Below are 16,436 nucleotides of genomic sequence, written 5' to 3'. Positions count from 1 at the left end.
TAGCATCACTTGGGAATAAATTTAACTAAATAGTACAAACTCTGAAAATGACAGAACATCATTTAAAGACATGAAAGAAGACCTCAATAAAAGATATTCCTGTGCAACAATCAGGAAACTTAACACTGCTAAAACGGCAACACTCCCAAAATTGATCTATGAGTTCAATTCAATCCCTGTCAGAACTTCACCCAGCTAGCTTCTTTGCAGAAACTGAAAAGCTGATTCTGAAATTCATATGGAAAATCAATGGACCCAGAATAACAATCTTGAAAAAGAAAGACCAATTTTGCCAAGCATGGTATAATTTTGGCTATTGGGAGGCAGAGGCAAAAGAATTGCAAGTTTAAGGTCAGGCTGGCAATTTAGCAAGACCATGTCTCAAAGTAAAATTTCAAACTGAAAGAAGGGGTGGTGGTGGCTGGGGATGTAGCTCAGTGGTAGAGCATTTGTCTAGCCATGTGTGAAGCCCTAGGTTCCATTGAAAGTACTACCCCTCAACACACACACACACACACAAAGAACAACAAAGTTAGAAGACATACATTCTTATTTCAAACATACTTGGTAAGACACAGTAATGTGGTACTTGCTTAAGAAAGAACAAACAGATCAACAGAACAGAACTGAGAATCTAAAATAAACAAACCATACATCTATGGTTAATTGATTTTCAACAAGGGTGCCATACAATCAAATGGGAGAAAGAAGAGTCTTCTCAACAAATGGTGATGTGACAACTGGATATCCACAGGCAAAACAATGGATCTGGACATTACCTCACATCATGTACAGCAATTTACTCAAAATTCATCATAGCTCCAATTCATAGATCTAAAATCATAAAAGAGCTTAAATTATAAAACTCTTAGAGGAAAACAGAAGCACAAGTTCTTATGACCTTGTTTTAGATAATGATTTTTTAAACACACATAAGAAAAAAAATGGAGGAAAAAGAGAAAAATTAGATTTCATCAAATTAAGACTTTCAGGGCTGGGGATGTGGCTCAAGCAGTAGCGCGCTCGCCTGGCATGCGTGCGGCCCGGGTTCGATCCTCAGCACCACATACCAACAAAGATGTTGTGTCCGCAGAGAACTAAAAAATAAATATTAAAAAAAAATTCTCTCTCTCTCTCTCTCTCTCCTCTCTCACTCTCTCTTTAAAAAAAAAAAACAGACTTTCACACTTCTCAGGACACCATCAAAAAAATGAAAGGTCAACTTACTTTATAAGAGAAAATATTTGTACTCATATAGCTGACAAGGTACTTGCATCTAGAATAAAGAAATCTCAATAATAAGACAAATTAGCCAATTTTAAAAAAAATGAGCAAAGGATTGGAATAAATATTTCTCCAAAAAATATACAAATGGTCAGTAAGTGCATGAAAGGATGTTCAACATCATTAGAAAAATGAAACATCAAAACCATAATGAGGGGCTGGGGGTGGCTCAGTGGTGGAGCACTCACCTAGCACATGTGAGGCCCTGAATTCAATCCTTAGCAGCACATAAAAATAAATAAATAAAATAAAGGTATTGTGTCCAACTACAACTAAAAAATGAATATTAAAAAAAAACATAAGGAAATACTGCTTCACCCCTCCTACAAAGACAAAAATCAAAAAGGAAATAATAAACATTGGCTGGGCTATGGAGAAATTGAGGTCTTCATGCATTGCTGGAGGGAACATAAAATGGTACAGTCACTTGGTAAAATAGTTCTCAGGTGACCCAGCAATTTTATACTGTAGGTAATACACAAGAGAAATAAAGACACAGGTCCACACAAAAATTTGTCTACAAATGTGAAGAGCAACATTATTCACATAGCCAAAAGGGAAACAACCCAAATGTCAATTAACTGAGGAATGAATTTTAAAATATGATACATCTAATACAAAAAAATACAATCTATCAATAAAATAATGGGGATGAATTTTGAAGACACAATGTTTAACAAAAAAAGATAGTTACAAAAGACCACAATTGTATGATTCTACTATAATAAAATTCATAATAGGCAAATATACAGAAACAGAAAATACATTAGTTGTTGCCTAGGGCTGGGGCTGGGTAGTGGGAATGGAGGGTGACAGGTAGGAGGTTTCTTTTTTAGGTAATGGAAGTGTTCTAAAATTAGATTGTAGCAATCATTATATTACTAAAATACACTGAATTGTACACTTAAAACAGGAAAGTATACCATACAGTATACAGACGACATCCTAACAGAACCATTTAACAAAAAAGACACCATGGCTTTCGCCTTGCTTTTTCCCTCCTGGATAGCTTGTTCTGGGAGAAACTAGCTGCCATGTCATAAGGACACTCAAGCCACCCAATGGAGAGGCCCATGTGACAAGGAGCTGAAACAGCCTGACAAAAACATGTGAGTGAGCCCTCTTAGAAGGGAACAACCAGCCCCAGACAAGTCTTCAGTTGAAGGCAGTCCTGGTCAACATCGTGATTACCACCTCATGAGTATCGCTGAGTCAGAACCACCAAGCTCAGGAACTCTCAAATTCATGACCCAAAGAAATCATGTTGCTTTAAACCTTTAGGATTTACAGTAATTCATTATAACCCAATAGACAACCCTCCTGTCAGCCCTCTCCTGAGTGTTAAGGCTGTCTCTCCTAATGACATGCAACTAAGGAAAGGTCTTCCTAGCAACATTCTCTCTTCAGAGAGTTTAGTTTGCCCCATCCAAGTTACTACAGTTGCTATCACCTTAGCAGAACATGATCCCTTCCCCTGACCTTAGTTCAATGAACCAAATGTGGACACCTAACCAAAGCCAAGACAATACTGTCCTTCCCTGACATTTTTATAAGCTTAGAAAAGGGCCAGTGTCTTTCTAGCACCTAAAAATTTAAGATGTAAAACTTGGGAACTGTCAGCAGCATCTTTCCATGTGGGAGAAGCTGGACTGCAAAGGAGAAGGACAAAACTATCACATATACAAAAGCAGAGATTCAAGAGACGACAGACAATCTACACCTCTGCTTCCATCAATGCCTGATGCAGCTGATGTCCTTCTAGTAGAGAGACCACATATGTCTTGTAACTCTAGTATCTAAAACAGCATCCAGAACGTAAGCAATAAAATACTTACTGCATAAATGAGTAAGATAACCCAACGCTCTGATTGTTTAAAAGTCTCAATTGCTCTTTGGCAACTTTATACTGTGCACATCCCACTATTATTATACTATGACAAAGGGCAGAACATTTTCTTAGTCATTTTTGGTACTGATACTATCTAGGCTAAAAGACAGAAAGTGCTCAAGAAATTGCCATTTAACTCAATCCTATACTCTGCATTCTTTAGCTTTTATTGTCACTATCATCATTTATCAGCCACCTAACATCTGCAAGGCACTGGGAATATAATATACTATTAGATGTGTTCCTTATTTTCATCCATTTGATGAATTCATTCAACAAATATGAGTAACTACTATATGCCAGGGGCTACAAATATGAGTAACTACTATATGCCAGGGGCTACAAATAGATCAAAGACATGGTATCTTACCCATGGACCTTATAGTCTAATGCATATAAGTAAATGAATTATTATAAGGATCACTTATGCTCTGTTAGAGAAAAAGAAATACAGAAAAAGAAAACAGCCAGGCAATGTGGCATAGGCTAATCAAATGAGTGATTTTCTTTCCAGTATACACAGAGTTAATATGGACACCTTACAATAAGATATTGTTGTGCAGTGATTCCTGGGTTTCCATTCAACCAACATTTCCTGAGTGCCCACTTATTGTAAGTTAAGCAAAGTGCTTAGCATTTTTCCAACTATGTCTCATTCAATCCTCTTATTTTGTAGATGAAAGAAGTGAGTCTGAAATAAATGAAGCGACTTGCCCAAGTCTACACAGCTAGTAAGTGGCAGAGCTGGGAATCATTATGTCTTCCAATTCCATGCCCAGGTGTGCTATGCTATTTAATCTACATAACTGCAGCAATTCCCATGTCTTTACACTGACTTTTATTGATTTTTAATTCATCCTAAAGCACACAGGGTAGTGTCTTGCACAAAAAAGGCAATCATCAACAACCGACCTGATATGACTATGCACTTGTCCACAATCTGAGAAGGGACCACATCAGATCAAATTACTTTGGTGACTATTATAGCATCCTGCGCTAAAATGAGCACAGTTGGCTCAAGATGAGTGACTCTTTCAAGTTTTATTTTAACAGTGGTTTTGACCACTATGTCCGGTCAGTTGTTCCAGTGTTCAGCAATAAATCAAAATGACTGCTCATTTCCTTTGACAGTTAACAACACTAATGAATTCAGTATAACCTCATCAACCAGCAGAAAAAATTTCTAAAATGCAAACTTGCTGATGATTCACACAGTTAGTGGAGAAAGGGAAATAAAGCAGTACTCATTGTTTTCTACAAAACTAGCATTGTTTGCAAAATCCAGAAATTGAGCAGTTGGTTGACTACTAATAACAAGCAAGTTGATCCTTGGACGGTCATAGAGCAAAAGCTCCTTGTTGCATCATGGTCAATGGATGAGGAGCACATGACTTCAAGTATTTTTTGCTGTATGGTATGATTCTGTACATATAAAGCAGTGAATCATTATGTAAGATAAGGAAAAAAATCACACAGAAAGTTCTAGACACTGAGCCTGGTGCAAATCAGATATTAACACCAAACATATATGTATTAAGTAAATGATCTAATAGCCCTTTGAAAACATCAGTGGTCCATAAAAATCAAAAGAGAAAAACCAAGCCAACAGAAACTACAAAGGTTATGTTAGGAACTCAAAAATATTATAGAGTGACTGGTTCAAGATATATAATAGATTGACAATGTCCAAAACCACAATGTTTAAAAATGTTGAATTAGGAAAGCATGAAATTGATCCAGGCCCAGTGGCCACACCTGTAATCCCAGCAAGTCAGGAGGCTGAGGCAGGAAAATCATGAGTTCAAAGCCAGCCTCAGCAACAGTCAGGCACTAAGCAACTCAGTTGAGACGGTGTCTCTTAACAAAATACAAAATAGGGCTGAGGATGTGGCATGTGGCATAGTGGTTGAGTGCCCCTGAGTGGTAGCCAGAAGAAGGAGGAGGAGGAGGAGGAAGAGGAGAAAGAAGCAAGCAAGCATTAATTTGACATCTCTTATGTTAAGTGACCACAATGGCATCCAATGGAATACTAATCAGCAATATCATCAGAAATAACAATAACTGTGATCTTTATGATCTGTTCAAAACAGAAATAAAGTGTACTAGGTGTACCCCTGAAGACTGCCATTTAAGCTTTGTGTCTACATAATAAAAGAATATTTCAATATGAAAAGAAGCAGTGACAAAAAAATCCTAAATGCTCACAATATGTAATAATAAAGACCACAGATTTTTTTTGTTAAAATGTATTATCTGTTCAGAAATGAAAACGTATCTCCAATAGGAGATTGAGCTCTACAAACACAATTGTACCCAAACTGTACTGATTGGTCCAGATAAGCATTTTCCAAAATCATAAACCTGGACTTACACAATGAAAAAGTAATTTAAGTATAAGACTCAGAACAACTCTAGTGATCACAAACATTAGAATGTGGGATCAAAGCCTGCTCCTTAGTCCCTTTCACCCAGAGCTTTGCAGAGCCTGCATCTCAAGAGACCTTTGAAAGAAACTCAAGGCCAAGTATAGTATTTCACGACAATTGCAAATAAAAGCACTCAATCCCAGGAGCCAGCGAAGCCTCTTTATCTCCCCAGTCTAGACTGGCTAAAGCGGAGACACCCCCTGGGTTTCTGTGTCACAGGACCGCAGTTCTCACGGGACGGTTCCTAACCCCCAGCCGGGACCACCTCAAGGGGCGTGGAGAAGTGAGTCACGCTCCAAACCCAGGCGCCGCTCACCTCGCGCAAAGGAAAGCGCACCTTTCGTCCTAGACAGGATGCAGTGACAGATGTGTCACCTGAGCGGGAAAGGGGGCGCGAAAGCATCCTCGGAGACCAGTGCCGCAGGCAGCGGTCCACAGCTTCCAGGGCCCCGCCGCCCCGCGTCCGCCGCCGCCTCCGGGGCTCGGGAAAACTTTCGGCCGCCTCCCCAGGGCGCGCGACCACCTCCCGGGACCTCCCGAGACCCCCGGCTCCCGCCCCGCCAGCGAGTCCCGCCCCCGGCCCGCGCGGGCCCCCGCCAGTCCCCCGGGGCGCGACCCGGCGCCGGGCCCGGCCGGCAGAGGGCGGGGTCGCTTACCGGTCCGCAGCTCGTGCTTGACAGTTAGGAGCTGCTCGCCGCTGTCGCTGCCGTCCCCGCTGGTGCCCGCGGCAGCGCCGCTGCTGCCGCCCTCCTCCATCTTCTCCCTTTTTCCGATCCCGCGGGTCGCTCTGAGGGGAACCCGGGAGACAGCGGACGCCCGTCCCCGCACAGCCCTTGCTGCAGCCCCAGGAGCCGGGGTGCTGCGGCTCCACAACTCGGACGCGAAGACGAGTCTCTTTCCCGCTCTGGCCGCACGGCTGGCTCCTCCGCCTCCTCCCCCTACGGCGGGCACCGCTAGTACCGCGCAACCAAGCCGCCCCCTGCTCCACCGCCTCCTCCTCCAGGCCGCTCCGCCCACAGCCAACAAGGTAGAGGAGCCATTCGAGCTGTCACCGCTCATTGGGCGCAAGGCGCGCGCGTCTGCCAGCGCCGGCCTCCATTGGGCATCCTGCTCTGACGTTTCACTAGACGCCCCGCCCCGCTCCTCGAATTGTTGTTGCTTGGCGGGGAGGCAGGAGAGGGAGAAGCGCGGCCACTCGGATTGGTGAGACCCTAGATTCTGCCCCGCCCACTGCCTGTGGTGCGCACGCGCAGTCAACACCTTCCCTTCCCTGACCTCCTAGAACAGTCACACCCCATATTCCCCAGCTTCGATCTGTTAGTAAACAGTGTCTAGTAGTCAGGAGGCGCTCGGGGTCTGTGATTGGCTACTGCTGAAAGAGGCGGGGAGGGATGATTGGAGCGTATGGTCCGCCAATCACCATGGACAGAGGAGGGACCTGAAGAGAATCGCTTGTCACCCACGTGTTTGCAGACAAACCAGAGGGTCCCAGGCTGCGATCCGCAGGTGTGTGACTGCCTGGACGAATGCGTATACCAAGGTGTTTCTCGTTCTAGTGAACCCTAAACAAGTGAAGCAAATTTTATACTTAAATGCAAGTGGTTCTTGGTACAAACATTTACAGTCCAGTTCCCCCTGAGAAATTTTGAAAAAAATTTTTTTATAATTTTACCGGACCCTTCCCGGACGCCAAAAGGACACAGAGATTAATAAAATAGAATTCAATTCCTTTCCCTAAGCAGCTTTCAATAGAACGTGAGAAACCGACAATCTCTGTATATACACAGGAAACCATAAAGCAGAATTTGAAATAAAACAATCGTACAGTCCAAAACGTTACAGAATCGCACAGATGGCAGTAATTATTCTCAGAGGAGGGGCTGGGAAAGACTTTTAGGGCAAGTTGGTGTTTAAGATAACCAACTGCCAGCAGCAGACGTTTCACACAGAAAGGGTAACTGTGAGCCTAGGCCTGAAGTAGAGAAAGTGAGAGTAGGTGAAGTGATTGATAAGGCTAGATGGAAGCAGGATGTAAAAGAAACAGCTGGGAAGATAAGGCAATGGAGAATCCTCAGTTCTATGCCAAACTGCAGGTTTTGTTTCGTACACAATGGGAAACCTCAAATAGCAGTTATAATATCAAAACTGTTCTCATGAGACCTAGCTTTGATTTTAGTGAAATAGATGGACTTAAGGAAAGAGGAGAGAGACCGCAGAGAAAGGATACTGTTGCCAGGTTAGAATTAAAAGGGGCCTTAGGGAAGGGAGGGGGCATGAGGTTAGAAATGATGGTGGAATGTGGTGGATATTATTATCCAAAGTACATGTATGAATTGGTTTGAATATACTTTGTATACAACCAGAGATATGAAAAATTGCGCTCTATATGTGTAATAAGAATTGTAATGCATTCTGCTGTCATATACAAATTTTAAAAATTAATTTAAAAAGGGGTGCCTAATTTCTGATAGTAGACATGAGAATTGAAAAAGGAGAGGCATAAAGACGTATAGTTGAACATAATTCACATAAAAGTCACCTTTTAAACTAAGTGTGGATTAGATCGGAAGCCAGCACATCTTTTGTTAAGGGCCAGACAGCAAATATTTTAAACTCTGTGGGTCATATGTCTTCATTCATAACTGCTTGATTCTGCCTTGTAGCTGGAAAGCCATATGCATGTTTACTAAATAAACGTACTATTAATTAGTAATAAACATATTATTAATAAACTAATAAACCTATGGCTGTGTTTCAATAAGACTTTTTTATGGACATTGAAATTTGAACTTCATGTAATTGTCCCATGTCTTTTAATTCATTTTTAACCACTTAAAAATTTTAAAATCATACTTAGCTCATGTGCCATTAAAAAAAATTAAACAGGCAATGGGGTCTATAGGCCATAGTTGGCAGACTCCTACAGAAGATTGCCAGGGAAAAGAAAGCAGAGAGATCTTGGGCTCCTCAGATTGTGTCACAGCTCCCTGAGTTGACTTTCCTGGGACATTTACCACATCGCACTTCATGCACCATGACTGTCTACTTGTGCTATTTGGAGCCAGGCAATGACTGTGCAATTGTTCATTTATTTGCTCACTCAACCACTTTACGCCAATCATATGCCAAATACTGCGATAGGTGTTAGGGACACAAAGAGAGCAAAACAGACTCAATTTTTATACTTATAAAGCCCACAATCTAAGGACAGAAATAAATATTAAATAATCACATGAAGAAAAGTAAATTTTCTATTATGACCATGCCATAAAGGAAAACTATAACATACTACAAAGACTATATCAGGAATGCCTAATTTAGGATTGGGGTTACTGGAAAACCTTAGTAAGGAACTATTATTTCAGCTGAGTCTTTAAAGATGTGAGGATTAACCAGAATGTGGCACAGAGGGGCCTGAATTCTCACCGATCTCATTTCCTCTTCCTGCACAGACAGGAAGACCCTCCGCTTTATTTTTCCCCCTTTTTCTTTTTTGCCTACTTTTTCAGTTGGGTTATGATCATATGACCCTGATCTGTCCAGTGGGTTGTGGGCAGACGTGAGGTATGCCACTTTCAGGTGGAGCCAAAAAACTCCATGCGTGATCACCCACACTCTCTTCTATTTACACAGCAACCAAAAAGGCCACATTTGGGGTTTGAGGGTGCCACAGTTTAGAAGAACCCTAAACTCCTGAGTTTCCACTTGAAGAAGAACCACCTGACCCGCTTCAGACTGTGGGACCTGAGTCTTTTCAGGTATAAACTTTGAGATGTTAGGATGGTTTGCTACCAAAGCATCCTCTAGCCTACACCGATGATTTCACAGATGAATTGTTAAGGGAAATGAAGATTTTAGGGAGATGTCTTCACATAGGCAAAGAGCATTTTGCATTTGAGAGATTTAAAGAAAGCCAATGGAGCCTTAATACAGTGAGCAAGGGATGAGATGAGACAGATAGGTGGAGATCAATACTTGAGTGTATGGTTAGTCTTATTGATATGTATGGAAAGCGATGGAAGGCGTTTAAACAGGGGAGTAACATAATTGGAGTAGTATTTCCAAAAGGTCACTGTGGTGAGTGTGTGATGACTGAACAGGAGCAGCAAGAGATGATACCAGGAGACCAGTTAGGAGACCATCCATGTAGTCTGGGAAAAAGATGAATGTGGTTGCAGTACAGAGAGAGAAAAACAGAAACAGAACTTCTGGGTATATATTTTGGACTTCATGAAAGATTGCATTTGATGGGTGATGAGAAAAAAAGGTGTCTGAAATGATACCAGAGTTTCTAGCATGAGTGACTAGGAGAATGGAGGAAGATAATAGAACAATTTCGTGAGAAGGGCAGATTAAAGGAAGAGCATCCAGAGTGATATCAGGAGTTTAATTTGAGACATCCTTGACCAATATTAATTATATAGAGGTCTGCATCTGGAGCTCTGAAGAAAGACCTAGGATAGAGATATAAATTCAGGAATCCACTTTCATGTAGATGGCATTTGAGACCAGAGTTATGAAGGAGATTACCTGGGGAGAAACTGAAGCAGGAAGAGAAGAAGAGCCCAGGACTGAAGCCTAAAGAATTTCAACATTGAGAAATTGGAATGAGAAGGTGGAGCCTGAGATGAAGCAGGAAAGCTTGGAGATTTTTTTTTTCCCCAAATTTCAGAAGCCAAAGTTTTGCAGGAAGTAGGGAGTGGTCAGTTGTGTCAAATGTCCTGAGAGGTCAATTTAGATAGGGTCTGGAAAGATCTAAACGATTTGCCAACATGGTGCCCTGGGTGATAGGTGTGTGTAGACATCTTTGTTTCAAGAAGTTTGCCTAGAAGTAAAGTTAAGAAGGTCCTGGCTGGAGGGATCCAGGAAGTTTCCTGGTTTTGCTATTTTTATTTTGCTTTTCATTTTCAAGTAGTTTTAAAATTACAGAAGAGTCACAAAACTTAATAAGCATAGTAAAGCAGATTAAAAAAAAAAAGCCCTGTGAGCACCAAGTGTGCACATATATAGGAGGAATTTCTTCACAGATGCAAGCATTGTGCTGAGCAATAGGGAGATGGAAAGAGATTGGAAGGTAGTGGAAACAGTTTGGAATAGCCACTGGGGAAATAAATACAGTGAGCCAGCTTGGATAATTGCTACTACCTCTGGGGGCTCAAGTGAAGTTAGAAAGCGGAATCAGGATTGGTAAGTGCCTTTCTCTAGCAATTTAGGTTTTCCCCTGGGGGCTGGAGATTAGCAGCTGGGCAACCACCTGGTTGAAACCAATGACCCTGAGGCCCAAGTGGGCTGAGCAGGCATTTAATCTAAAAGGAAAGGCTAGCCTGGGGGAAGAGATGGAGGCCAGAAGCTGGAGCTAGCAGAGCTAAGTTTCCAACTTCAGCTGCACAATGGAATTCCCACCTGGCCTGTGAAAGGGGGTGAAGGCAGAGAGAAGGAAAGAAGGGAAAGGGAAAGTGTAATTTAATTAACCTGGGGTGGGGTGTAGACTTTGTTTTTTTTTTTTTTAAGCTCCCAAATGAGTGTAAGGGACAGCCAAGCTTACAATGCCCAACTCTGTTGTACAGCCATTAGAGCAGTGGATGGTAAATAAGAGCCAGTTGAAATTTTGAAAAACCAGCAACCTATCAGAGGCAGCGACAGTGCTAGATAAGGTAAGAAAGAAAAATTATAGACCTGAGACCAAAACACCAAATAAAATAGATGGGTGGCGATTTAGCCAACGAGTGGTGAGAGGGGATGTGTGGCATCAAGGGAGGAAAATGATGGCGGATCAGACAGTGAACCAAGGTTTGGATGTCACAACTGGAACTGAGGAAGTCATGACTTCCCCCCAGCCCTGAGCGATGGACAAGTAGAGGCAACAGGCCTGGGAAAAGGAGGTTGTCCAGGGGAAAACCAGGTTTCTGGTAAGACTGAGGAGAGTAACAGAGGAAAAGAAAAAAAAAAACTGAAAATATGTTTGTTCCTCTCAGAAACTGACTTCCTCTAGCTCGTGTCAGAGTAGGCGTCTCTGCTCAGCCCCTCGGGCTGTGGTCTGTGGCTGTGACCCCCTTCTCTGTAGCCTTGCTGATCCTTGACTGCACCCCCTTCTTTGGGGTTGGGGCTGAGCAGAGCGGGAGGGGCCTGGATGGCTGGGAGCCACTCAGACTTGAGAAATCTCATCTTTCAGGCAATGTGAGCTCCTCACCTTTGGATGTACAAGACCTGGGAAACGCCAGAGGCCCAGCACACCATTCCCTCCCCCTTTAAGTAGCTCTATAAGACACTCAATGTATACTCAGACAAGAAAGAACACCTTTCAAAAACTCAAACACTGCCGTATCCATATCTTGATACTGTTTTGAGGCTGTCAGAAAACCTTCGCCGTGTGACATGGATTCATTAAGTTTCAGGGACTTGCTGCAGCATGTGGAGACCAACACAGTTAAGGGGTGTCAAGTTCACCCTTGGTGAAGACATCTATCCACTGTGAACGTTTTCAGGCTCCCACTGCGCTGATGTCAGGATGTTGGGAAGGTGCACCGCACCTGAGTTCGCAGACGTGAAGGAAAGCTGTCCAGAAAGCAGTTTTCTCACTCTGCCTTCTGCCACCTCAGAGAGTACCTGCAATCCGGGGAAACCTTTCAAAGGTGGCTGGTCTTGAGCGCGAGGCTGCATCAGGAGACTCCAGTATGAAAAGTGGCTCCACCTCTTCGAACCTGGGACACCCAGGGCACCGGGACACATCACTCATACTGCATACCCCCGGGAAGGCAGGAAAGACATCTCGCTCTTCCTTTCACCTCCTTTGAAATCTTTGGAAGCAACACAAAAAGCAAAGCTTAAAAAGAAAAGCCCCATTTTTTAATGAAACAAGGAAACTCTCAGAACCTCAAACCACAAAGCATGAAATATGCCTACCAGATACTGTAAAACTGGTAAAATGCCGAGAGCCGAGAGCAGGAAATGTATTTCCTTAGATGTTATTATTGTCAGTCATCAGGAACCAAATCATTGATTCTTGGTTTGGGGTGGTGTTTCCCAAGGGGGCTTGTATGCCACAAGACGAGGTGGTGCCTGGACAGTTGATCAGCTATATTAAGCAACAATTTTTTTAAAAAAAAGTGATTCTTTTTAGTTTAGCTGTCCTTTAATTTGATTACATCAAGAGGAAAGTCTGTTTGATGCCAGTAACCTTTAGCTTTTCTCCAATTTGTAAGGATCTTTATTTCTAGCAAGAAAAATAAGACCTCAGACTTAGCTCCCAGCAGACAATGTATCCAGCTAGAACATTCTATTGTTTTGTGTTAGTTGCATTTATTTTAACAGTTACTTTCTGTTTATGGCAAGCGTTACTGATTTTCCATTTGTGACATGATATACTTCCTTTTCAAATAAATGAAAATTGGAAGTTGATATAAAGAATATTCGTTTTAATAGGGGTGATATGTGGATAAGGCAAAAATTGTGGACATGATACTCAGATGACTTAGTTTAGCTCCAAAGGGCTTCCCAAGAGAAACAGGTAGTGTTTCTGTAAAGAATCCATATGAGGGAGGGGAGGGGGGATAGTAGAGGATAGGAAAGGCAGCAGAATACAACAGACACTAGTATGGCAATATGTAAATCAATGGAAGTGTAACTGATGTGATTCTGCAATCTGTATACGGGGTAAAAATGGGAGTTCATAACCCACTTGAATCAAAGTGTGAAATATGATATATCAAGAACTATGTAATATTTTGAACAACCAACAATAAAAAAAAAAGAATCCATATGATAACAGGGAAGATCAAAATCAGGAAGAAACCCGACAGGCAGTTATTTATTTCTGTGGTCTGGGTCCTGGCCCCCAACCCAAGCTCTTCTACAGATGTAAGGGTGAGGCCATTGCTAGACCAGAACGCAGAGAGCCTTGGGCTTTGTGAGGGACCCGGGTAACCCCTCAGCACCAGTGCCTGAGAATCTGAGGCATTCTCTCCTGGAGAGAAACAGAGTTGGAAGTACACCTAAGTAAAGGTGTTGCTGCCTCTACCTTTTCCTCTGCTATTTATTTATTTATTTATTTATTTATTTATTTATTTATTTATTATTATTTTTTGGGGGGTACCAAATTTCTTTATTTGAAGGAATGGTACAAATTAAAGAACATAAGTGGATGTTTTGGTACAACTTATAGAAAAGGTAAAGGTAACCCCAATATGCATGCACTGCCTTGGTGACCAGGGAAGTCACTTGCACAGCTATGGGAAAGTCAGGCTGAGAAAGGTGTTTTTGTGCCTCCCTGTCAGGCAATCGAACCCCGGTCTCCCGTGTGACAGGCGGGGATACTCACCACTATACTAAGGAGGAGTCGCACTTCCTGTGCTATTTAACAAATAATTCTCCATTGCATCAGAGAAATTACAAAGCTATCTCTTTCTGAAATTAAAAAAAAAAACTCAAAGAGAAGGGGTACAAATAAGAAATTCTAGAACAACAATGTTAAGAAGAAAGAAACCAAGTGGCAGGAAGCCATTTTAGACTCTACTGAAACCAGAATAAACAAGTGAAAACACAATAGAACACAGAAATAAAAACAACTACAAAAGTCAGTAGTTAAGGAGGATAAACAACGTGATCCAATATGCATCTGAATTGGGATTCCTGAAGAAGCCTCAGAACAGATCAGTAGGAGAGACCTAAGTGAGACCTAAGTGAGACTGGAGGCAGTGTGAAAGCACAGCCCCATAAGCAAGCTGTGGTGTGGTTCACCACTGCTCTGCCGAGGGGTCCCTGAAGCGTAAAGGCTGTTGACAGACCTACCTGAGCATGAATGAACTCAGGGTTTCAAAAGCTTGGGGAAAGTTCTTTATCTGAAACCAGTCAACCAAGAGAGAAACCAGAATATAGAAATCATGAGGAGGGAGGAAGATTCCAAGAAAATACTGAAGGTGGGTTTTGATTTGTTTTAAATATAGAACGAGGACAAAAGAGCTGTGGGACTTATGGTTTTTAAAAATGTACACATTAAGAGCTCTTAGACTGTAAGAATAATTATATACTAAACAAAAATTGAGAAGTGAGGAGAAAGGGCAGTGGAAGGACTTCTAAGCATATACATTTACCTATCTTTACTGGCTGGGAAATAATCCCACTCTTAAAAATGAAATGCCTAAGCCGGTGCAGTGGCACATGCTTATGATCCCAGCAGCTTGGAAGGCTGAGGCAGGAGGATGGCAAGTTCAAAGACAGCCTCAGCAACTTACTGAGGCCCTAAGCAACTTAGCTAGACCCTGTCTCTAAACAAAATATAAAACAGCTAGGGATGTGGCTCAGTGGTTAAGCACCCCTGGGTTCAATCCCCAGTGCCAAAAAGAAAGAAAGAAGTGCATGAATTGCAACATTTTTAAGCAAATGTGATGCCAACTTCTTGATGATATCTGTAGTAGTTTTTCTTTAAAGTAAATATTTTAAGAATTTTTGTAGCATAGAGACATTCAACTGGGGTACAGTGATTTTTTTTCATTCTCCTTTAGTTTCTTTTTTTATGTATCATTAAACTTAATTTTACTTAAAAATAATTGAGTAAAACCCCACCATCATTGATTGATCTTCCTGCTCTGTTTCTACACGCAGGGATCCATTCAGATGATATATTCCAAATGTGGACCACTGCTACCAGGAAGTGAGATTTGGTGCACTTCAAACAAGTTCCTCTTTGTACTTTTCTGTGCTTTTATATCAAAATGCATCCTCTATAAAAATAAGAGTCACTTTTCTTTTTTTTAAAGAGGAGAGAGAGAGAGAATTTTTAATATTTATTTTCTAGTTCTCGGCAGACACAACATCTTTGTTGGTATGTGGTGCTGAGGATCGAACCCGGGCCGCACGCATGCCAGGCGAGCGCGCTACTGCTTGAGCCACATCCCCAGCCCAATAAGAGTCACTTTTCTTGAGTAATGTGGTAGAATGATGAGATGGCCCTCCTCATTAGCTTTGTCCTCAGTTGTTATCCTTACATTAAGTGGCAAGAAGGATTTTGGAGATATGATTAAGTTACTAATTATTTGACTTGAAGATTGGGAGATTTTTCTGAGTAGGCCTAACTTTATCACAACAGTTAAGAGTTGTCTCCAATTGATAGAGTAAACGAATTCCCAGAGATCTGAAGCACAAAAAAGTCTTCAATTCCAGAGCCTGCTGTTGGCTTAGAAGATGGGAGGGGCCACACAGAAAGGCCCTGAGAGCGGCCTCCAGGAGCCAGGAGCAACCCCTTGCCAATGATCAGCAAGATAACAAGGACCTCGGCCCTTCAGCAGTGAGCACCCAAATATACCCAAACACCTGAATGCGTCTGGAGGAGGCTCTTCTCCAGAACCTTCAGGTAAGAGCCCTGTCAACCACCTTGATGTCAGCTTCGTGAGATTGTGAGCAGAGCCTGAGCTGTGAGAAGTCCTGACTCACAGAACTGGGAAGTCATAAATGAGTGTTGTGCCAGGTGCGGTGGCACACACCTGTAATCTCAGCAGCTTGGGGCACTGAGGCAGGAGGATTGTGAGTTCAAAGCCAGCCTCAGCAATGGTGAGGTACTCAGCAACTCAGTGAGACCCTATCTCTAAATAAAATATAAGATAGGGCTGAGGACGGGGCTCAGTGGCCGAATGCTCCTAGGTTCAACCCCTGGTACCAAAAACAATGAAAAATAAAATAAATGAGTGTTGTTTTAAGATACTTAGTTGTGGTCATTTGATACACAGCAATAGAAAATGCAAAATGAGGGGCTGGGGTTGTGGCTCAGTGGTAGAGCGCTCGCCTAGCACGTGCAAGGCCCTGGGTTCGATCCTCAGCACCACATAAAAATAAATAAATAAAAA

At 42.2% G+C, this 16,436-nt stretch overlaps 1 protein-coding gene across 1 annotated transcript in view; it reads right to left on the bottom strand.

Moving 5' to 3' along the window:
• Positions 1 to 6,689, bottom strand: part of Rps6ka5 (ribosomal protein S6 kinase A5) — a 174,146-nt gene extending 167,457 nt beyond the window's left edge. The window contains exon 1 of the mRNA XM_026394225.2: positions 6,255 to 6,689. Coding sequence (XP_026250010.1) covers positions 6,255 to 6,657 — 403 coding nt within the window. The 5' untranslated portion in view covers positions 6,658 to 6,689. The remainder of the gene's footprint in view (positions 1 to 6,254) is intronic.
• Positions 6,690 to 16,436: the final 9,747 nt, after the last annotated feature.

This window comes from Urocitellus parryii, chromosome 6 (genome assembly GCF_045843805.1).
Source record: "Urocitellus parryii isolate mUroPar1 chromosome 6, mUroPar1.hap1, whole genome shotgun sequence".
Lineage (NCBI taxonomy): Eukaryota > Metazoa > Chordata > Mammalia > Rodentia > Sciuridae > Urocitellus > Urocitellus parryii.
This window is presented reverse-complemented; position numbering and strand designations above follow the sequence as displayed.